The 23,841-nt window shown below is 39.3% G+C and overlaps 1 protein-coding gene across 1 annotated transcript in view; it reads right to left on the bottom strand.

Moving 5' to 3' along the window:
* Positions 1–15,584: 15,584 nt before the first annotated feature.
* TMTC2 (transmembrane O-mannosyltransferase targeting cadherins 2) overlaps positions 15,585–23,841 on the bottom strand; it is a 398,878-nt gene continuing 390,621 nt past the window's right edge. Inside the window, exon 12 of the mRNA XM_036300084.1 lies at positions 15,585–15,947. Coding sequence (XP_036155977.1) covers positions 15,768–15,947 — 180 coding nt within the window. The 3' untranslated portion in view covers positions 15,585–15,767. The remainder of the gene's footprint in view (positions 15,948–23,841) is intronic.

The raw sequence follows: 23,841 nt of genomic DNA on the forward strand, positions 1-23,841 counted from the left end.
AATGTAATGTAACACTCACATAGTATGAAATATTATTATTTTGATTTTTTAATCACTCCAAATGTAGAAAACAATCTGAGCTCCCAGGCTGTATAAAAACAGATGGTAGGCCTGATTTGGCCCATGAGCTCATCCTTTGCTGACCTCTGGCTTGGGCCAGTAACAACCCATCCACTGGATCTATGCAAAAAGCGATGACAAAGTTGGTTTTCTAATAGTTCTCATAGTTGTCTCTAAGGGAGAAATTAACACTGGATAGACAACTAACAATACTGCAATAAAGGGTAGGGTTTAATTTTCTATACAAAATATGCCAATATAAAGTATTTGGTATATAAATCAGGGCATGATATTCTATTTTCTTTCTCTTTCCTCCACTTTAATGGAGAATTCTTTTTTTTTTAATTCATAAAGGCTTTTTCTCTGCTTCATTAGAGCAGCTGGTATCCAGACTTTGGTTTTTTAGTAATTAATATTAGGAAAGTCTCTTGGAGGGCTATCTATTTTTAATCACCATGGCATTGATTACTGTCTGTGTCCACACTTTAAAGGGAAAGCTAGATAGCCCTAAAATTATGAATTAGAAACTCTATGTGTCATAAATGTTTTAAAGTTTTCTTCCTGGGCCTCCAGTGGTGAGGGACATGCAAATAGAATCCCAGCATAGAAAAAGATATTCTGCATTCTGCTTTGGCCCAATCTCATTATACATGCTCCACTTATAAGAGAGAAAAATTAAAAAGATTTGCAGCAAGCAAAAAAACAGGCTCCCTCTTTATACATTTAATTACAAAGGCAATTTCCTTTATAGCCTACTTACAGGAATACCTCTTAGCATGTTGCCAACAGTATCACAACTTGTTTATTCAAAGGTTATGTGTGAATGAGAGCCTTTTGATATTAATCAAGTAATTTGCTAGCATTGCTGGGAAAAGGAAAATGTTAGCTTTATCCTGAAAAAAATGAAACAGCCCATTAATCAAGTTCACTCTATTGAAGACAATTATGGGGAGAAAGAGGGCAAGCAGACCCTTCAGATAAGAAATTTCTAAACTGATGAAACTTTTAATAGGGTTTGGCATAGACCTGTGCAGAGAAAGTGATTAAATAAACTTCAATTACCTTACAATTATATATATCATGTATTTATAGATTCAAAGGTTACCATTTATTATTGAAAAAATCCTAATGAATTGCCAAATAAATTCAAGAGCAAAATCGCTGCATATGGACTATTTTGCTAATGTTCATTTATTATCTCCAGTTAAAGTTAAAAGGTGAAATAGAATATGCATGTTCTTAAACATCTGTCTCATTTTTTGGTTCCCTCAGCAGCTCACTCTCATAGGCTTGAGACTGGGTTTTCATCAATCAAAATTAAATTCCCCAGTAGGAGGCATTTAAAACTATTTGTATAAATGTAGCTGAATGGGATAGGGTTGCAAGATAAGGGATATGAAAAATAATACTGTTCTGAGGCAATGTGTTGCATAATAAGGAGGGGGTCTTTTTTTCTGACATGATAAATTGCAAAAATCCATTAGTCAAACACTAACAAAGAGTTAAGTCTTATGAGTCAGGCATTATCTGAATTAGTTAACAACATTAAAACTACTTGAGAGAAAAGAGAAAAAATGTTTCATAACATTGCCTCTTATTTCCCCAATTTATTTGCAAGCTTTATTGTTAATATAATTAAAAATTAAATAATGGTATGATGTTAGCCATCAGAAAAAGGCAAATAAACAACTCAATGAGATACACACCCACTAGGATGGCTATATTAAAAAAAAAACCAAAAAAACAAAAAAACAGAAAAAATCAAATATGGGTGAGAATATGGAGAACTTGGAACCCTCATACATTGCTGATGGGAACGTAAAATGCTGCAGCCACTGTGGAAAACTGTTTGGCAGATGCTCAAAAAACTAAATGTAGAGTTATTCTGTGACTGCACAATTCCACCCAAAGAATTGAAAACACGTGTCCACACAAAAACTCGTACACAAATATTCATAGCAGCACTCTTCATAATATCTGAAAAGTGGAAACAACTCAATTTTAAAAAAAGATATGATGAAAAATTTAGTCTTAAAGATATTTTCCAATATTTAAAACATTCTAGGTAATCATCATCTTTGAATATCCCCAAAACCCCCTTGTAAGTTGAGTAGTGGAGAAAATATACATATTAACAGTAGATGTTAGAGTCTCCTGTTAATGGAGGAAGTGTCTTTGTTACAGCAGGAGTGCTGTCCTTAAATGCCTCTAGAGGCCACGCAGAAGCAGAGTGTGGGGACAGTGACACGCCATAGTGAGGTCCTGTGTGAATGGAGCAGCAGCTGCCAGCAGGGATTGGCCTCCATTGCCAGGTATCTTGTATTTCAAGGAAAGCCCAAAACTCAGGTGCATTTTGTTGTTGTTTTGTTTTGTCTTGTTTTTAATGTTTTTGTTGATTTTGAGAGAGAGAGGAAGAAGGAAGAGGGATAAAGAGGAAGAAACACTGATGAGAGAGAAACATTGATCGGCTGCCTCCTGCACGCCCTGGGCTGGGAATGGAGCCCACAACCGGGGCATGTGCCCTGACCAGGAATTGAACCAGTGACCTCTTGGTTCTTGGGTCAATGCTCAACCACTGAACCACACCAGCGGGCTTAGGTGGGATTGTTTGTTTGTTTGTTGGAAAACTCTGATTCCTAAACATTTCTCACATTTTTTAAACGTGTAGAAGTTAAATGCAGCCTGTGGGCTGACAGTTTTTAAACTCTGTTTTTGGAAAACACCTGGATAATCTGCTTGCCTTATAGTAAGATGGGGCTGCAGGCCTTTGCATAAGAAGATAACAGGGGTTTTGAGACTGTGGGACGGGCAGCAGAGAGCACTGCCTGAGAGGGAGAAAGAAACTGATGAGAGGAGAGAGGTAACTGATGAGAAATTCCACTTGTGGCTAGAGAAATTTTAAGAACAAGGATGTTCAATTAAATCCACTCTGTCACCTCCAACCTTTACAGCTGGCTACACGCAAAAATGTGAATGGCTTGGGGGGAAATGGAAAAAGAGTCTGTTTTCTGTAACCGGTGCTTCACAGAGCAAAAAGAAATAAAAACCACAAGAGAACAGCAGAAGTGGGGCTAAGAGCTCCAAAATGTGAGAGATGGATAGACACAAAAACTGGGAGTGGCACTAAAAATCCCGTAGCATAGGAATAGCAAACATCTGTCTGAGCGCAGCTGACACCTGGATTGCGAGACAAAGCTTCAACAGGTACAATATTTTCACAGACATAATTAATTACCAACCTCCAGGATGAACAAAGAGAGAAAGATAACAGGCTGATTGGACAAAAGCTAAATTATTTTTGTGAGCCTATGTATTCTTACAACGGAGGAATCTTTTGCTCCTTCCCCAATCCTCTCACCATGCAGAAATGCAGTTTGTCTCCAGTTTTAAGTGCAAATCTTAGATGGAAACTCTCCTCAATCATATCTGATCCTTAGAGACGAGGGCAATGATTGTGCCCATACCCATCAACGTCTACCCAGGGTTTTAGACTGAAGTTCTAAGTTTGGGAGACTGACTGCTTTCATACTGAATGTGATCCTGGGTGAGTCATGTGCCCACTCGGAGCTTCTGAATCCTTATCTGGAGTTTGAATTGGAAGATAATTGTATGTTTCTCCTGCCTACTTTGCCAAATTGTTTTCAAGTGCTCAATATAAAGAATATGAACCCTTTTGAAAACTGCAAAATGCTCTGCATGCAAAAATATAATTACAAGAGGAACAAAATCTTGAGCATGAGAAAGAACAAAATAATTAAAATTATGTTCATTTCCATGTATATCTATGAAATTCCAAGCAGCAAGTTGAACAGAGGTATCAGGTAATGAGATACAGTGTCACCTGGGGACCTAGAGCCCAAGGAGAAAGGTGACACAATTGGGGTGTTCCAGCGCTCACCTCATTTTCATCAGTGTTCAGAATTATTGAGTGTGTTGCTTCCTGTATTAGAAAATCCATACTGTTTGATGATTTGGCTAATCTCCAAAGGGAGGTATGTTTCAAACTAAGACATTTAAAGGTCAATTTGGCAATTTCTTTTATCCTAAAAATGGAGAGCAACAAATCTACATTTGTCATATCTTCTCTTTATCTGTGTGGTGTTTCTTTTCCAAATAAGGACTGGAAAGTGACCTATATAAAGGAGTGATTTGATGAATCACAGCAGTAGTTTGATTGCGGCAGACACTAGCAAGTGTGAAAGAGATAAACCAAGGTTTTGATAACAGGATCTTAATAAATGTCTGCCCTCATCTCCTTTTGACTCGTGCTTGTCTGGACTTAAATCACTCACCTCAGGACAAAAACTTTCATCTCACTTTATTTCCTCTGCTAACCAAAACATTTAAAATATGGCTCATTCCTCATAATGACTTCCTTTCCTGGAGGATCAAATGTTTAGATGCTTATGTTTGAACTCATGGTTAGTTGTTGACCACCCAGCCACTGTGTGTGGTGTGTATGTTTGTGTGTGTGCGCACATCTGTGCATGCACATGTGTGTGTATAACAGAGAAAAAGTGGACAAAGTTGGTGTAAGGTTGCAGCCTATATGTATATTGTTGTTTCACTGCAATGGGAAAATAACATGCTATTCATAGTTCACAGTTATTCTCTGACCTCCAAAGAGTTTTCATTTAGCAAGTATGCTCCCAAAACCTTGTATCTAGAACAGCCTCCAGTAAAATAAAGGAGAAGAGGCTAGCCACTTTCTTCACAAAGGATCACATCCAATTTGGTCTGTCTCCTGGAATCCTGCACATTGTACATCCAGTACCTGCTGTGATAGGCAAATTAATACTGGATCACAAGAAATAACCAAGCAGTGTCACCAGAGGACTGGAATGGGTCCTTGGAAATAGTTCAATCTACCCAAATGCTTGTGTATGCCACTTGTACTTAGACCAGCTGTGTTTGGTTAGGTGCAATTCATAAACGTATCCTCAAATGAAGAGTTCTGTTTTTAAACCAGGGACTCAAATTGAATTTAGTGAGATAGGAGTTTCAGGTAGTAATAACTTCTATGTATGCCATCCATGAAAAATCCATGATGCAATCTTTCCTGGCAAGTTTTGTGTCTACCTCTACTCCAAACAAGGGATGTTTTCACAAACTCTGGATGGGTGGTGTTGGGCCATGCAGCTTGTAACCTGCAGCCAGTACTTCAACATTTTACCAGCTATATTGGATCCACTGTGAACATGTAACCTTAGCTATGTCATTTGACTGCCCCAAACCACAGCTTCTTCATTTGTAAAGTGTAGAGGGCAAAGCCAGGGTTCCCTCTTGCTCTCTGATGTTGTGAAAATGATTTCCATGAGTATTACTTTATGGCCACTTGCGAAATAGTAGCAGACTAACTCATCTTCAGCATCACTCATGGAGCAAAATTTTGGAACAGATAGAAGTCCAAATAATAATCTATAATAATAAAAGCATGATATGCTAATTAGACCTGACATCCTTCTGGACAACCTTCCAGACAAAGCTGGGGTGCCTCCCGGTGGCGGGAAGGAAGCCCAGGTCCTGGGTGATGGAGGGAAGCCTGGCTTCCAGGTGCCAGAGGAAAGCTGGTGCCAGCAGCTGGGGGAAGGAAGGCCTACTCTTGCAGGAATTTCGTGCATTGGGCCTCTAGTGAGTTTTATAAACAGAAATGACAACAAATTTAAGTTCCTTGGCTCACTTTATAAAAAGACATGGGTTTTGCTGGTATATTCACATTTTCTAAATATCATCAACAGGGTAATTGGGAGAGTTAAACTCAATGGGTTATTTAAAAAGATTAACATTGATGTACTCTTCCATATCATATAATGCAAAATTATTCAATTATATTTTAATATAATACTATGTAGTAATATCTAAATATTTGGTGGGCATAGGACAGATTTCTAAAAAATTTACTTTGAAACATCATAATCCTAGTGAAATTTCCTGAATCATCATTATCATTAAGTGCAAAGGCCCATTTAGAGAATAACAGTCTACTGCAAAGGAAACATAGAGTATGCAGACATAAAATATAATGGCATATTTAAAATAACACAAAAAGAATTTAAAATTGAAAATCTATTGAGATTATTAATTGGCTCTATGTAAGTTAATAAGTCAATGTCTGCAGAGTTTAGAAGCTAATTATTACTAGATCAATACAGTTGTTACTTACCAAATAAGATTAGAAAAAAGGGCCCACATTAAAAGCAAAGGTAATTACTTGTTTCCACTCCCCACCCACATCCCTCACTCATCCCTCCCCTCCCTCATCGATTCTGATTTTCTGGTAATAAATAATCTTTTACACTAGATGAGAGGAGTGTTAAGCTGAAAAGAAAGTCATTTTAATTATTTTATGATATTTTTGGAAACAATTAAAATTATTTTATTTCTTTCTCCATACATGTTTTAAAACATTCACTATAGTCTCTAGCTGCTCAATGATATTACCAAGAGAAAGTTCTCAGACGAGTTATTTCATTTTGAGCCTTCTAGGATGAAAAAGAAAAAGACATGACAGAAAACTGCTAGAAAAAGTGTTTCTAGAACTCTTGAGCTCTTACTTGAAATGCAGAACTCTGTTCTATCCACCTGACGGGGAATGGCTGATAGCCTTGTCTGAATGAGTGATACTCCTGTCAAATCCAAAGGAGGTAGGAAAAAAATAAATATATTTCAGAATAGAGAGCCACTTCTGGCCTAGACTTCAAATTGGTTGAACATTTCTCTAGCCTCTCCTGTGATCATATCATCCACTTTTTTATTTGTAACACGATGTTTTCCCCCTACAACACAGGGGCTCGATCTTGGCAGATGTTTGGGCAACCAAGAAGGTTGTAATCCAACCCTATACTCTACAACATGGCAATTAATAGTCAATTCCTTGTGTGTCTACCTTTTCCTTTTCCACGTTTACTTTCCCCCTTTGGGAATCTCCAGCAGCTTTTCCCAAATACCATTTTAGATATTACATTAACTTCCTAGATTCCCATAGATATTTTTCTAATGACCTTGGGGGGGTATTGTTTACTACCCTTCTAGAATCTTTTAGTTGGTCTAATGATTCAATCCACATGGACCCTGGCTGGTGTGGCTCAGCTGGTTGGGTGTCTTTTCATGCATCAAAAGATTGTCAGCTTGATTCCCTTCAAGGCACATGCCTGGTTTGACACTAGCCCCCCAGTAGGGGGCATGCAGGAGATAGCTGGTTGATATTTTTTCCCTCTCACATGGATGTTTCTCTCTCTCCCTCATGATAAATCTACATGAGACAGAGTAACTAGAGAAAATAACCAAATTTAATGACATACACACATATGGGAACTCCATACATGACAGAGTCTGAGACACCTACATACATGAGAAGTTCAGTGACAGAAAATGAAATGATATCTATATCTATATCTATATCTATCTATCTATCTATCTATCTATCTATCTATCTATCTATCTATCTATGGCATACTGAATTTAAAAATAAAGTAAGATGCCTTAGGGCTTCAGAGAGGTGGAGGGAAATTTGTAGGAAGATAAGAGCAGATGTTCAATAATTAGAAGTTTGCCCTGCCCTATAGATAGGTCATAAAAAGTTATCTCTGGTAATAACTCTTATTACGGGCAAGACCCCCAATTTATAATCTTCTAGGTAGTTAAAGGAGTGGCAGAAGTTTCTCTGAGCCTGCAGGGTCTCAACTGCCTTCAGCTCAAAATAATCTACATGCCAAAGCAGCACATCTTGGAAGGCCTGTTCTGAAGCCTTCAGCCTCATCAAGTCGTCTCACATATTGGTAACATTCTCAGGTCTCATTTGATGCAAAGATTTTCTTGCTAAACAAAAGCTCTTCCCTCCACTCTTTGGAAGCAGACCGTTAAATAACACAATAACATCTAAGACCAGTTTTGTAAGAATTTGGGGGGATGTTTTGGGAAACTTAGAAAGAAAAACTTCACAGAAATTTCAAGTTAACAAAAGACTTCAAATTTCAGAAATGCTCTGGGGTGGGAGGGGGTTTGGGGAAATGTCTCAAATCTCTATGGAACAAAAACAATAACAAAAGGCCAATATGTGGTGAAGTGGCAGATGAAATGAAAGCCGATTCAAAGGCCTCTGATTGCGTCCTGCAGGAAGACCACCCAAAAAGACAGCAAGAACAGCTTCAAGTCCGGGTTCATGTGCAGCTTTCTCTATTGCAAAACAGAGTTAGCACAACTGCACTGCCATTCCCCATGCTCTCTCCTTACAGAGTGGGGCTGCTCCAGAGCTAAAGCCAAGCTTTCTAGTAATTCCCCTTCACTAAACTGAGTTGGGTGTTAAGTAGTGGGAAGCAAATCCTAGTACTGACAATAATATTTAAGTTAAGTGAAAAATCATCTTGAAAAGTTACATACAAATGAATTGGATTATAATGCTTTAATTATCTACAGAAACCCAGGTTCCTTATAATAGAAAGAATAACAAAGACTTCGAAGCATTTCCTTTCTTTGTCCTGGAAATATAGACTATGTGAAAACTGTCGTCACTGAGGTGAACATATCAAATACAAGGAGACATTGGATCCCCAAATCTCAACTTGGTAGAAAGTGATTTTTTTAAGTATCAAATTGGTCATGAGCAAATAACATGGAATTTTCATTTATTGTGTATTTTATGTTTGTTTATTCAACAACGTGCCAGGCAGGAGAAAATAAGCCAACAAAGAAAGACATGGCCCCTGCCTCATTGGTTTCAGAGTATAGTGTTTTAATCCAAGTTAAAACTATACCTTGATTTAAAAATGGGATCAATCAGCCAAACAAAAGAATGAAATCTTACCATTTGTGAGAGTATTATGCTAAGTGAATAAGTCAGACAAAGACACATACCATATGAATTCACTTATATGTGGAATCTAAAGAACAAAATAAACAAACCAAATAGAAATAGACTCATAGTTGCAGAGAACAGACTGACATTTGCCAAAGGGGAGGGAATTGGGTGAAAAAAAGTGAAGGGATAAAGAAGTACAAATTGATAGTTACAAAATAGTCATGAGGATGCAAAGCACAGCATAGGAAATATCGTCAAGAACATTGTAATTACTGTGTATGGTGCCAGGTGGGTACTGGAAATATCTAGGGAATATTTTGTATGCATATGATTGTTAGCAACTATGCTCTTACTAAGTAATATTGAATGTAAACTGTAATTGAAAAATAACATTTAAATTAAAAAATGGAGTCAATTATGCACTTAGTTCATATAATAAGACCTCTTAATAACTGTTGTGTGACTACTCTACTAACTAGTCTTGGGATCTTGGTTCAGTCGCTGAACTTAGGAGCCTTACGTTCCTTAGGTGGTAAGTAAATGGATTTAGTTACATGAATTTTTTTTTTTTTTTGCTTTCACACTCTAAATTTTTATTGTGTCTTTTCATGCATCACCTCCATCTTGGTCTGTTTGGGCTGCTATAACAAAATAACAAAAACTGGGTGGCTTGTAGACAAGAGAAATTTCTTTCTTAGAGTTCTCGAGGCTGGAAGTCTGAGATTAGGTACCAGCATGGTTGGTGAAGACCCTCCTATGGGTTGCAGACTTCTTGTTGAATCCTCACCTGGACAAAGGGGCAAGCGTTCTTTGGGGATTCTTCTACAAGGGTATTTATCTCATTAATGAGGGCTTCACCTTCATAACCTAATCACTCCCCTACTTCCCCATCACCTATAGGCATTAGTTTTTTTTTTTGGGGGGGCATAAACATTCAGAGTGTAGCAACCTCTCCAATCTTCAGAATCATCTGCAATGAGAGAGGCAGAGAATGCAGAAAAGGGAATAGCTAGAGAAATGCCAAGGAAGGTGAAAAACCTCATCTTCAGACTTGGGTTTGGGCAAACTACGGCCCGCGGGCCGAATCTGGCCCATTTGAAATGAATAAAACTAAAAAAAAAAAAGACCGTACCCTTTTATGTAATGATGTTTACTTTGAATTTATATTAGTTCACACAAACACTCCATCCATGCTTTTGTTCTGGCCCTCCGGTCCAGTTTAAGAACCCATTGTGGCCCTCGAGTCAAAAAGTTTGCCCACCCCTGGTTAGGGTCTGAGTGCTCACGTGACAGGAGACATACAAGCATATGGACAACATGGGGACAGGGTTGCTGGTTGCTAGCATAGTGACCTGAACAAGTTATTTCATGCCTCTGAGCCCTGGTTTTCTTAACTAAAGCTGGAACAGAACCTGACACATCCATAGGTTGTTTAGCAGAAAATAAAATCTTTATAGGTAAATTTTATTCTGTAATAAAAAGAATTAGGCAATACACAATCATCTATATATGGCAATTTTCTCAAGACTATCAAATTCTCCATATGTCGGTTTGCACCTTGTTTGGGACTCAAGGTTTCTTTATAACTAACCCCTGAATGTACCACATCCACGTCTCTCAGCAGATTGGGGCTGCGCTTACCTCTGGACTAGAGCTGGAGAATCAGGGTCTTCTAATTATGGCCATTTTTACCAAGCAACTTGAGAAGTAGGGAATTGGTCCTGCTTTGGATATTTCCTAATACTTTTCTATAGTTCATCTACAAAACAAAACAAAAACCATGTCATCTTTTCTTTTTAAAAAATATGGTTTTGATTTTTTTTTAATATATACCAGAGGTCCGGTGCATGAAATTTGTGCACTCAGCAGGGGGGGGGGGGGGGTTCCCTCAGCCCCGCTTGCACCTTCTTGCAGTCTGAGAGCCCTCAGGGGATGTCCGACTGACAGCTTAGGCAGGAAGTGGGCCTAAGCCATCAGGTGGACATCCTTAGCACTGCTGCAGAGGCAGGAGAGGTTCCCGCCACTGCCACTGCACTCGCCAGCCATGAGCCTGGCTTCTGGCTGAGCAGTGCTCTCCCTGTGAGAGCACACTGACAACCAGGGGCAGCTCCTGCATTGAGTGTCTGCCCTCTGGTGGTCAGTGTGCATCATAGCAACCGGTTGTTCTGCTGTTTGGTCGATTTGCATATTAGCCTTTTATTATATAGGATATATATATATTAGAGGCCCGGTGCATGAAATTCGTAAACTGGGGGGGGGGGGGCGCGGTTTCCTTCAGCCCAGCCTGCACCTTCTCCAATCTGGGACCTCTCAAGGGATATCCAACTGCCCGTGAAATTGGGCCTAAACGGGTAGTCGGACATCCCTCTCATAATCCAGGACTGCTGGCTCCCAATTGCTCGCCTGCCTGCCTACCTGATTGCCCCTAACCGCTTTTGCCTGCCAGCCTGATCACCCCTAACCGCTCCCCTGCTAGCCTGATCGACGCCTAACTGTTCCCCTGCCGGTCCGATTGCCCTCAACTGCCCTCTCCTACCAGCCCAATTGCCTCCAACTGCCCTCCCTTGCAGGCCTGGTCCCCCTGCAACTGCTCTCCCCTGCAGGCCTGGTCCCCCTACAACAGCCCTCCCCTGCAGGCCTGGTCACCCCTAACTGCCCTCCCCTGCAGGCCTGGGCCCCTCAAACTGCCCTCCCCTGCAGGTCCAGTCGCACCCAACTTCCCTCCCCTGCTGGCCCAGTCACCTCTAACTGCCCTCCCTTGAAGGCCTGGTTCCCCTCAACTGCCCTCCCCTGCAGGCCTGGTTGCCCCCCAACTGCCCTCCCCTGCTGGCCATCTTGTGTGTTGGAGTGAGATGGTCAATTTGCATACTGGTCATGACTAATTAGCATACCCAGGCTAATTGGTATATTTTTCTCTTAATATCTACACTAATAAAAGACAAAGATGCTAATTGACCATACCTTCGCTATGCCCACCAGCCAATCAGAAGAGTATGCAAATTAACCCAACAAAGATGGCGGTTAATTTGCCTACACAGGTGCCCAGCGAAGACTGAAGACAGTGTAGAAGGAAGCCAAGCACTGCAGAAGGGAGCCAAGCAGCGGAGAAGGGAATGGATCAGAGGTAGCAGAGACGGGAGCAGAGCTGAGGCAGCGGACACAGGAGGGAGCGAGGTGGCGGGGAAGGGAGGGAGCGAGGTGGCAGGTGGCGGGGAAGGGAGGGAGCCGAGGCGGTGGAGAAGGGAGTGAAGCCCGCCTAAGTGTGCTTCGCTCCCTTCTCTGCATTGCTCCGGTCTCAGGAAGCCCTATTCTTGCAGGAATCTTCCTGCAACAGGTCTCTAGTGTATATATATATGTGTGTGTGTGTGTGTGTGTATACATATATATATTCATTTCAGAGAGGAAGGGAGAGGGAGAGAGAATCATTAACTGGCTGCCTCTCCCACACCCTCTACTGGGGATCGAGCCAACAACCTGGGCATGTGCCCTTACCAGGAATCAAACCCTGACCTCCTGGTTAATAGATTGATGCTCAACCACTGAGCCATGCTGCCTGACCAGGAATCAAACCCTGACCTCCTGGTTCATAGATTGATGCTCAACCACTGAGCCACGCTGGCCGGGCTAATTTATTAATCTTTTGGAGAGGAAGGGAGAGGAGGATGGAGGAGGAGGAGGAGGAGGAGGAGGAGGAGGAGGAGGAGGAGGAGGAGGAGGAGAGAGAGAGAGAGAAACATTACTTGGCTCACAGCCCAACTGGGGATCGAGCTCACAACCTGGGCATGTGCCCTGACCAGGGAATGAACTGGCAACCTTTCAGTGAATGGTGCATGGGACAATATTCAACCAACTGAGCCATACCAGCCAGGACCATGCCATCTTTTCTGAACATGGAAAATCTAATGACATCAGCAACCCTTATTATTACTATAACTATTAAAAAATTAATAATTCTTATTATACATTAGCCTAGGGGTCCTCAAACTATAGCCCGCGGGCCACATGCAAATACAAATATTCTATTTGTTCCCGTTTTGTTTTTTTACTTCAAAATAAGATATGTGCAGTGTGCATAGGAATTTGTTCATAGTTTTTTTTTAAACTATAGTCCGGCCCTCCAACGGTCTGAGGGACAGTGAACTGGCCCCCTGATTAAAAAGTTTGAGGACCCTGCATTAGCCACATTCTGTCTCTATTTGACTCTCAATCTCCACCTTTTAAAAATTATCTCCTAGTTCTGCTAAAACCCAAGAGAGTATAAGTTTTGTTGCTGTGGAAGACTGAAAAAAAAAAGGCTTAAACAACATATTTGTTATCAATGCTTTATTGTTGAAAACAAAATTGAAATTCTCTGGCACATAAAACAATTATTTCTACAAAAGGAAAGCCTACAAATCTTGATAATTTATACAAATAACAGCTTCTCAAAAAATAAAATTTTAATTTAGTAAACTTGTCTTGTGCTCTATATTTTTAGCACTGTCTGCAATAATCCACCATAAATCCCTGAGCGGAGACTTTTTTGACCATGTTCTATTATGCCCCCCTGTTGCCCTCCCCCCAAGTTGGTCTAAGCCCAGCCCTGTAATAGAAGGTGTCAGGGACATTTTGTTATTAAAGATCCATGCATTTTATGACACAGGCCCAATTATTAATGCTACTTGGGAACTGGGTCAACATGAAGTGCCTCTACTGTGCAATCAGCAAACCTATTAAGAACCAAGTGTTTTGAAAGGAAGAACAATAACAATAAAAAGACATAAAGTGTTAAAACTAGGAAATCATCATAGGTCAATATTTAAATAAATAAAAATGTTAGATACTGAATTCATCTCTATATCCTTATATTAAATTCCTTTTGTATTTATTTGTTTGCAATTGCCAATGCAGTAGAAGATGAAAAATACACTTCAACCCCTGTTTTTGGTTTGACCACTGGTTTGTTGTTGTTACATGTTAAATATCATTCTGAGAACACAGTGATTTCGTTATAATTTAACTTTTGGCCCCTCAGTGAAATGTTTACAAAATACTATACATGGTAGGAGGGCCTTCTTATTAATGCCATCCAAATCTCTCTCACTACATTTGCCCTTCTTACAAAAACACTAATGCCATAGGAACACTACTTCAAATTCTTTATCCCACTGTATTCAGATATGCAGAAAAACATATAAAATATGGAGAAAACATAGTATGATGTATTTGCATGTGCAGCTTCCCTTTAATGGGGATGCTGACCATATATACATGGAGCATGAGTGTAAAGGAGAAAAAGCTAATTTTCAGTTGCAAGGAATTGGCTTGATGAATCAAGTTTTGCTTGTTATTCTGCTATTATAGAATAATAAATAAATAAATATGTACAGTATTGTGTTTCTACTTTATGAAGAAGCTAATAGTGGGCTATTGTTTTCACAAAGTTAATTTTTAGTAGCAAAGTCTGACTGCAAGTCAAAAAAATGTTCAACAAATGTTCTTCTCTACATCTTTTATACTCCTTTACTTGTGAACGTTGAAGTGGTTACAAATAGGTAATGAAACAAAATACCAAATTTGCTAGTGAGAAATGGTTTTCAACTGTAAAAAGCACTTGGCAGAAAACCTAGAAACACGCAGGCTAATGCTACACTCTACTGCAGCTTAAAATAAGAAGTCATTTTTACGTGTTTTTTTTGGGGGGGAAGAGCAAAATATGAAAAATATGATAAAAACAATTCCTTAAAACCGTATCAGCATTACTGTTCTGGTACCTATTAGAAAGATATTAGCATTTCATAATAACATTTCCCAAATATAAAGTCATTGGTAACCATCATTATACACTCCTTCGAGCAGACTTGTTTTTTTAACCAGTAACATCTGGAAAGCACAAAGCACCTTCCCTTATGTCTAATGGCTGCTGGTTAGTTATTGGAGCTAGAACACCTTTAAGCTTCCTTTTGTTATAATCCTTATATAAGCATGTGCATTAACCAGGAATAGCCATTTAAAAAGGCAATTTCAAAAGCCTAAGAATTAACACAATGAATTCTCCTAGGCAGTTTCTTCTTTCTTTCTTTCTTTCTTTCTTTTTTTTTTATTTGTGTGTGTGTGTGTGTGGGGGGGGGATAAATATTGGTGACTTTAAAGTAAAAAATGCCTGCCTGACAAGTATGAGGCCTCCCTGGCCCCTCCTACAATACCAGTGTGAAATGGGGGTTTCGCGACGCTGCCTATCCTTTTCAGATCATGAAAAGCAAATGATTCCCAAGAAAGTGAAGACTGACATCCAAATCATAATGCGGCGTGTGCACTAGTCAGGAAACAAGTGTAGACTCTCACAGGTCCTGACACCGTATTAAAAAAAAAAAAAAAAAAAAAAGGGAGTTTTCTAAGTTGCAGAATTTTGATGAGCAGGCTGTCCCAGAGAGGGAAGGCAGCAGCATCAGGATGACCGCCGGCTCCCTGGGGCTCACACTACAGGTTAACCTCTCCTATGCACACTTGACCTTCATAGTTTACCGTGGCTGAATGGACACTCTGGCTTCCTCTCACAGTGTTTAGGAAACAATATAATTTCTCAGTTAGCTTTCAAAAATGCACAAATTTTGGAAGTTAGACGCCGTCCCTCTTTCAGAGGGCCAAGAGATCCTTTGTTAAGTGCTCTGGTTTAGTTCTATGGGTAACAATTATATCCTTCAGGAGGTTTCCAACCCCCCCCCCCCCCCCCCCCCCCGCCGCCGCCGTTTTTGGTGTTAAAGGCTGTGCCAACAGCTAAGTGGATATCCCCAGAAGAGGCAGTGACCTCGGTGACCTCTGTCCTGGCCTTGAAGTCCAAACCAGCTCTTGTCCTAGCCCCGCTGGGAAGTCCTGTTGGTTAAGGAAGCCAGCTTGAGAAGGTGGAGGAGGAAGAGGCGCTGCCCCTGTGTCAGGTCTTGGAAGTCTTTAAGCCTTGCTTTTCCATGATGTTCCAGAGTTTGCGGAGATTGGACTGCGTGATGACGTCGTCCGGCTTGAGCTGCAGCGCCCGCAGGTAGTTGGCCTCGGCCTTGTGCAGCCGGCCGTTCAGGTGCAGGATGGCTCCCAGGTTCATCAGCGCAGCCGGATACTAGGGCCAGAGAGAGGAAGGAAACCGATTAAGAGGCCATCGCAAGCTTTCCTTGGAGGAAGACAAAAATCTTCATCCACTTATGCAAATGATTCCCTTATGTCTGGAGGCACTTTATGGAAGCAATTTAGCAATTTATACAAACAGACAAAGATAACTAGGAAGGAGGGAAAAAAAGTTTCCAAACAGCCGCTGTATACTTTGTACCTTTTTAAAAAGGGCAGGCAGCTAGAGAAATAGTTTTCGTCTTTAATGAGAAAGAATGGGTTACATATGAAAACCTAGCAACCTAGTCAGGTGGTACCACTCTGAGAAAAAAGCGATACAATTTCAGATGGACAGAATTAAACTTTTGGTCAACTCAACACCAAGAAATACAATATTAAATGGGAAAAGTTGACAAATTTCTGTGTCCACCCACTTTTTAAAATTCTTTTTAAAAAATTTATCTTTATTGTTGAAAGTATTACAGATGGCCCCTTTGTTTTTTTCCCATTGACCCCCTCCACCCCCCACCTTTGTTCCCTCTCCTTAGCAATATTCCACACCATTTATAAAAACATGAATAAGTAAAATATACTGTAAAGTTTTACTGATGTTTTCAGGGTAAACTATTCTGGGAAAAAAAAATTCAAATGAAACCACTACAGTCCTTTCCAAATCTAGCTCAAGTAATTTAATGAGACAAAGTCTTTTAAGTCAGTTTTTAACCTTCTAATGGTAAGTGTTTACTCTAAATACAGTGAATTAAAAACACCTAATAATAGATAAAATACGGTAGGTACCTTTATAAGAGAAGTTTTATGCTATTTGTTTAAAAATAATTTACAAACAGATTTTTCTGTAATGTGTGGTAATTGTAATACAAAGTTATCATGTGAAAGGCAAACTTTAAAAAAAAGTATGTTATGTAGCACTAGTTTAATACAGGGTTTCCATCCCCAAATTCTCAGGCATTAGTTAATAACAACACTCCTTCCCAAAGGAAAAAAACATTTTGCTTGCTATCAATGAATAAGGGCTGTACTGCTCTTGTCTTGTCCCTGGAACTTTCTGGCTTGCAGAGTAGCTAATATTTTGGCAGTTACATAAATGCATATTTCAAATATCAGATAAAACTAAAAGTGTTTATGCTAAGATTATATTTTCATTTTTCAGATGATGTCAACTCTTAATTGTCTTGGCAAATCTGATACCGCCTAAAATAATTCACAATTATTTCTATGATTTAACATTTTCACAATGCATGCATTTTTCAGCTGAATTCATATGACTCTACTCTTTACTGTAAAAACAATTATTTCTGAACCAAAGCAATGCTGGGGAGAGGGGTGAATAGCTCAGAATAAACCAACTGGGGAAAAAGGATCAGATTTGGATTGTCAGAGATGTGGATTTGAGTTCTTGCTCAGCCACTGCTATGACCTTGGTGAAGTCCCCTAATATATATGTGTCTCAGTTCTTTCATTTATGAAATATTGAAATAATATCAACTTTCTGCACATTGTTAGAAAGATAAGAGAAAATAAACAAATGTAGCACAGTACATGCACATTGTAGATACTCTACAAATGTCAAGTTTACTTTTCCTGGCTCACTGTGCTTGAGATATAGCAAATGCATGTTTGTGATATTTATGTTGCTATACAAACTTTACAATTTTTATTTCAATGGCTACATAATATGTGTCTGGATGTATACCAAAATTCTCTTAAAGTCCTCAACTACTGGGCATTATTCTCCAACTTTTCAACATCCTTTCCAAAAAGAATGTTGCAAATATAAACTATTACTAACCTTCGAAAAACCTTTTAGTCTGGATGACTCCACACTTATCAAGAAAAGTACAGACGGTCAATATCTAATTTTAAACACCACTCCAAATAAACACAGCTCCAAATTACATGTGCAGTGACTATCTCCACATTGGAAACCTAAAATAACACCACCTACTCTGTCTTCCTAAGACAACTGTGCTGTCATACCACCACTACTATCTTGCGTTTGATGCTTGAACACATTTCTGAATGATGTCCCCTCACAGGGCTTAGCATCACAACCAATAAACAGCTACTAAACTGATGGTGAAGTGTGTTCACAGTCTGAATTACTAGAGATGCTAAATAGATGAAGTGCTCAAACTTCCTGCTATCCTGCGTAGGAAGCGAGGAAATGGGGAGGGAGAACCAGGGTTGGAGACCATTCCTTACTTAACAGAAAGAGAAGAGGCCCAGTGGCGGGGCGGAGAGAAACCAGATGGCTCTGTGGGATAGCTGTTACTTCTTGAGTCACTTCATTACCAAAGTGTCTGTACCTAACTAGAATTCCAACTCAAGGGGATTTTTAAAAACACTCAGTACCAAATCCCACTGCCCAGGTGCCAATGACGGCTCCACCCAGAAATGTGTGCACTTGGACAAGTTGAGTAAGCATATAAGACCTCAGTTTTTTCTAGAAATGGGGTAATAGTGCTTGTTTCTTAGAGTTGTTGTTAAGAGCATATGAGACTACAGATTACTATCTTTTTCTTCTTCTTTTCTGTTTCCTTATCATCTCAAAAACACAAAGCAGAATCTCCTTGTCAGTGTGCCTGAAGGACTCCTAACTCTAAACGCTGAGGATTTGTAAACTGGCTCTTTCTTTGCTGGCTCTGTAGCCTTTCTTAGGTTAACCTGGAAAAGAAGGTTGTGAAAATAGGTGGTGAAGTATACCAAGGCTTTGCTATTATTACTTAAATTGCAGCCTGAGTTCTTCTGTGCTTGGAATACTTTGAGTCACCTCCCTACCTTCAAATTAGGGAGGAAAAAGTTAATATTATTATAAGAAAATACAATTAAGAAGTTAAATCTGTTATCAAAATGAGTCTGAATGCTAATTATATTGGTGTTTTGGAATAACTTTAATTTTGCATTTTCCACACTTAGCATGTTTCTCTTTAAACAAAAATAATCAAAAATTGGCATTATGAAGTTCATGTGGGATAACAGATCTCATGGAAGCTTACATAATACTTATTGTGTCCCCCTAAAGAATAAAAATCCAAGTAAACTAAAAATGTTCATATTAAGAAAATCATTCAATTTTTAAAAGACTTTTTATTGATTTTCAGAGATAGGGGGAGGGGGAGAAAGAAACATCTATGTGAGAGGGATACACTGATAGGCTGCCTCCTTTACACACCCTACGGGGAACCCAGGCTTGTGCACTGACCAGGAATCAAACTGGCAGCCCATTGGTGCACTAGATGACACCCAAACAACTGAGCCACATCAGCTACGGCTCGTTCAATATTTTTAAGCAAAGATCTAATCATAAATAGATTACAATTTTCAGAGGAAACATTGTGGTTTGAATGCATCTATTTAATAGAGTAAGAAAGCTATTTTAAAAATCAATGCACATATATTATGTAATACTTATAGATTCTTATTTGCATAACTGGAAACTGATGAAATTGACATGCTGGTATGCTCATATGCGACATACATATCCACTGCCTCAGGTAACTGCTTTGAAAGTGTCATTTGACATAAATAATTTCAAGTGCTTGTTAAAAATTTATGACTAAAACTGGATATAGACTATTTTCTCCCTCTATGGTTGTTTTCTCTCTTCAGAGATGGGGTTTTTATCTTTTAAGCCCATCATATCTCCCTTCCACAGCAATCGCATGGGCAGCTTAGCGGATGCCCACTGGACTGTCTGCCTTCAGGTCATCCAGCCTTGCTACAAAATTGAGAGTTCAGGGAGGGGCATCAGCATTACCCAGGGGCTTAATAGAAATGAAGAATTTCAGGCGCCACCTACTGAGGAAGATTCTGAATTTTAACAAGATACCCAGGTGCCTTGTGCGCTCATTAAAATTTGAGAAGCACTCGTCTAGAGGTCATTTCCAGATCCTAGATTATATCCTTTTACAGCTTCTGAAACAAAGTTATTTTTCTTAATAAGAGAATGAAGTTCCTATGGAACAAAACATGTCAGATCAAATGTCTAAACTCCCATAAAACAGAATTCTTCTCTTGCCCAAAAAATTATCTAAGGGAGTAAAAGTATTCAAATGAAGCTTTATTAACAGAGTAGTAAAGGACTAAATATTGTTGGACGGAAGAAGAAATTAAAAAAGCCTTTTCATAACCAAATAAGAGCAAGTACGGTTTCTAAACAGACTTAAAGATTGCTTCACTGTATAACTGAAACGCAAGGAGTCCAGGTGACTGGCTGGCTGATTACATATTGGGTGTCATTGCCATCTGCCAGCCACGAGTCATGGGCTGGAGAACAGAAACCCAACTGCAACGGCTGATGTCTTCCCTCACACACATCCTCTTTTATTAAAGACAGCCGATGAAATCTTCAGCATGTTAACAAAGGCAGTCAGCAGCTTGCAACCCAGTAACATGGGGCTTGTGGCTCCAGACAACAAATGACACCACCTCCTACTTCACAGACTAGAAAGAAGAACCAGACTTTCTTGTTTCCTTGAAGAGAACAGATGCTTTACATCAAAGGGGCTGACTGGCAGCCATGCTGAGGCAACAAGTGACGTCCTCTTTTTTCAAGTCTCTAGGGAATTCCGCCGTTATTGTTAATTTACTGTGGTCTTTGGCTTATTTCTCCAGCATTGGAGGAAAATAGCAAAACTAAAATAATAGATGTGTACTGGGGTGTGGTAGAGCAAAGTCAAGGTGAGAAAGGTCGGACACTAGACTAATTCCCTTGAGGCTCCTCAGGAGCCCAGCTGAGCTCACAGGATCTTCTAGGCACACAGGACTGGAAGGTAAAGTCATTTTCCTGGCCTTGGTATATTGTGTAGTCTTGGGAGCATATCTATGGAGCAGGAACAGTGAGACCAAAAGGAGATTTAGGATTGGGAATTCGTGCTCCTATTGGGAACAGGACTAAAATGCAGAGCTTTGAACAGAGGACGTAGGTGGGGCCTAGAAAAAGGTAAGCAAGGGCTTGTTGAAATACTCTGATTAGGCAAGACAGGGAAACCCAGGCAGTAACTGGCTCTTTGAGACCCATTATTATCCCTGTGGCCACTTGCCTTTTATGAAGGTAAATCAACAGGCAAGGGAAGCTATGAAAAAGATAGACAGAGATAATACACCAATATTTCTAACTTTATAAAAATATTTCCATTCAGCCCTGGCCAGGCAGCTTAGTTGGTTAGAGTGTCATCCCAATACGCCAAGGTTGTGGGCTAGAATTCTGGTCAGGTCACATATAAGAAGCAACCAATGAATGCATAAATAAGTGGAACAACAAATCAACTTTTCTCTCTCTCTTTTTTCCTCTCTAAAAAATAATCAATAAATTTAAAAATAGATATTAAAAATATTTCCATTCAAAGTGTTGCTGAAATTATATATATATATAGTTGCATATTTACTGTTTTATGAACTAAATAACTTTTTTAAAAAGGAATGTCTGAGATTACCTTTATCCAGCTAATATTCAATTAATATACTATACATACTTGGGATGTTTTTAAGATAACCACCTTTTAACTTCCCTTCTGAATATAAATTATATAACAGAAATGAATTTGCATGGTCTGAAGTTTTTAATGGATTCTCAATCTTTTTCAAGTAGTTACCAAATAACTTGATGAAGTTTGCACACTGTATTTAGTTGAAATTGCTTACCCAATTGGATTTACTGGAGCAGTAACTGTACCATGATGCTTAAAAATTAATGGTATAAACTTTAAAGAAAAATATTCATGAAAAAGAGTATGCATAAATTTAAGAATTCTATTTATATTTATTGTGCCTTGCACATGGCAGATATTTAATAAATAATTACTGGATTAAAGTTTTTTTTTAAGATTGTCTGTCAGGCTTATGAAAAAACTATAATATCACCTGAGATAAAGTTAGATACATCATTTCCCTTAGTTTCAATATCATTCCTCCTCTTTTGTCCAGACAGTCCAAGGCCAAGCTAGAAACCTGAATAAATTAGACTTGATTCCTTGCTTTCCTCCATACACAAACATGTACATACATCCAACTGTTAAGTCTTGGCAACTTTACTTCCAAATCTCCGCTAAATCTGTCTTCTAATTATACTTTGTTCCTTTCTCCCGACTTGGTTTAAGTTCTAATCATCTTTTCTTGGGTTAAATAAAATTTTTTTTGATGGAAAAAAATAACTAAATGGGTAAATGAACTGATTGGTGGGTGACAGATTAAATGAATGAATAAACACAGGAGTAAAGCCATATGCAGGTTTCTTTTTTATTATAAACTAGAGGCCCAATGCATGAAATTCATGCAAGAAGCTCAGCCCTCGCAGCCCTGGCTGCCCCAGCCCTCGCAGCCCCGGCTGCCTCTTGGCCTCGCCCCCCACCCACTGGTCGTTCTAGAAGGTTGGTCCACCATCTGGTCTAATTAGCATATTAGCTCTTTATTATATAGGATATTTAGGCATATAAAAATTTCAGAGACTATAAAAAAGCTGTCTACTTGCCTACCAAAACTTATAAAGACAATTGAAGATCCCAAATACCTCTTGCTGTCCTATTCCTGAACTCACTTTCATTCTCCCAAGAAAACCACCTGAAGTTGGTATTTATCAGCCCAGTGTATGTCTTACACTTTTATTTTTTTTTTGTCTACCCATAAAAAATGCATACATTCTGAAGTTTTAACTTTATCCATTTGTCATTATCCTTCACGGGATGCCATCCTACCAAGCACCCAACTGGAATTTTGTGGGGAAGCGTGAGACTTGGTTGGAAAGTTTGTAAGGAGGACATTCTGATAAAAGGGAAGTGTGTGGAAGGCTGCTTGCCTTGTTTATTGAATTCAAACTTAGGGGAGACTTAGGGGTGTATCAAAGGCAGTGCCCCTAATTATTCCTTGACCTTCCCAAGCAAGTCTGTGCATGTGCAGACGCCTGGGTGTTTACTGGAATCCTTATGCTTCATCCCTGGATGCCCTTGCCTAGAGGACAATGTAAACATGTGTCCTCCCAAGACTACTCACCCTATTGATTGTATCTAATGATAAAAATTCCAATAAAAGCCTAGTAAGGCAGGCTATGGAGGCTGCTTGGACCCTTGAGCCAGGTAAGCCCCTTAGCCCTCTCCTCCACAGTAGAACTGTGTTGGAGTAATTTGTTCATCCGTCGTTTAGGGGCTGTGGGTCAGCCCTGGCAGAATTTTTACTCATCATTTTGTTTTTCAAATGTATCCATGTTGATCTATGTAAGGTTTAGTTCTTTCACATGCATTCCAGTGAATGACTCCCATTCTCCCAAGGATGGAAATACTGACTCTTTAATAGAGGCCTGTCTCTACACATACTTATGGGAGAGTTTCTTGGAGTGGAACTGCTGGATCACAGGGGATCTTCGACTTCACCAGATATTACCAAATTGCTCTCAGTGTGGTTGTATCAAATTGCATTAGCATCGGCATGTAACAAAGGTTTCTTCATTCCGGGCCCTTCATCACACTTGGCATCATCTGACCATCATTTAAGTTTTGTAAAGTTAAAGTTGTGAAATAGTGTCTTATTGTGCTAAATTTCTTTTTCCTGATTGCTAGAGAGGTTAGTAACATTTTCATAAGCTTAATAGCTTTTTACATTTTATTTTCCGTGATCTACCCCTTCTTTACCTGTTTTCAACAAACTGCTGAGGGCAGGGCCAGCAGTGGAGAGAAGCCCTAATAAAGAAGAGTGCGTTTCAATTAGTTTGGAGAGCAAAATGTCAGCAGTGAGATAGCCATGCTGTTAACCCTTCAGAGACCAAATCAAAAGTGGAAAAAAAATTCTTACTAAAAATGAAACATATGACTACAATAAACAAAAAAATCTCTCACAAAGTTATGTGATTAAAAAACAAACAAACCAACACCCACAAGCAATTCAATGCTTGCAAC

This window comes from Myotis myotis, unplaced genomic scaffold (assembly GCF_014108235.1).
Source record: "Myotis myotis isolate mMyoMyo1 unplaced genomic scaffold, mMyoMyo1.p scaffold_m19_p_3, whole genome shotgun sequence".
Classification (NCBI taxonomy): Eukaryota; Metazoa; Chordata; class Mammalia; order Chiroptera; family Vespertilionidae; genus Myotis; species Myotis myotis.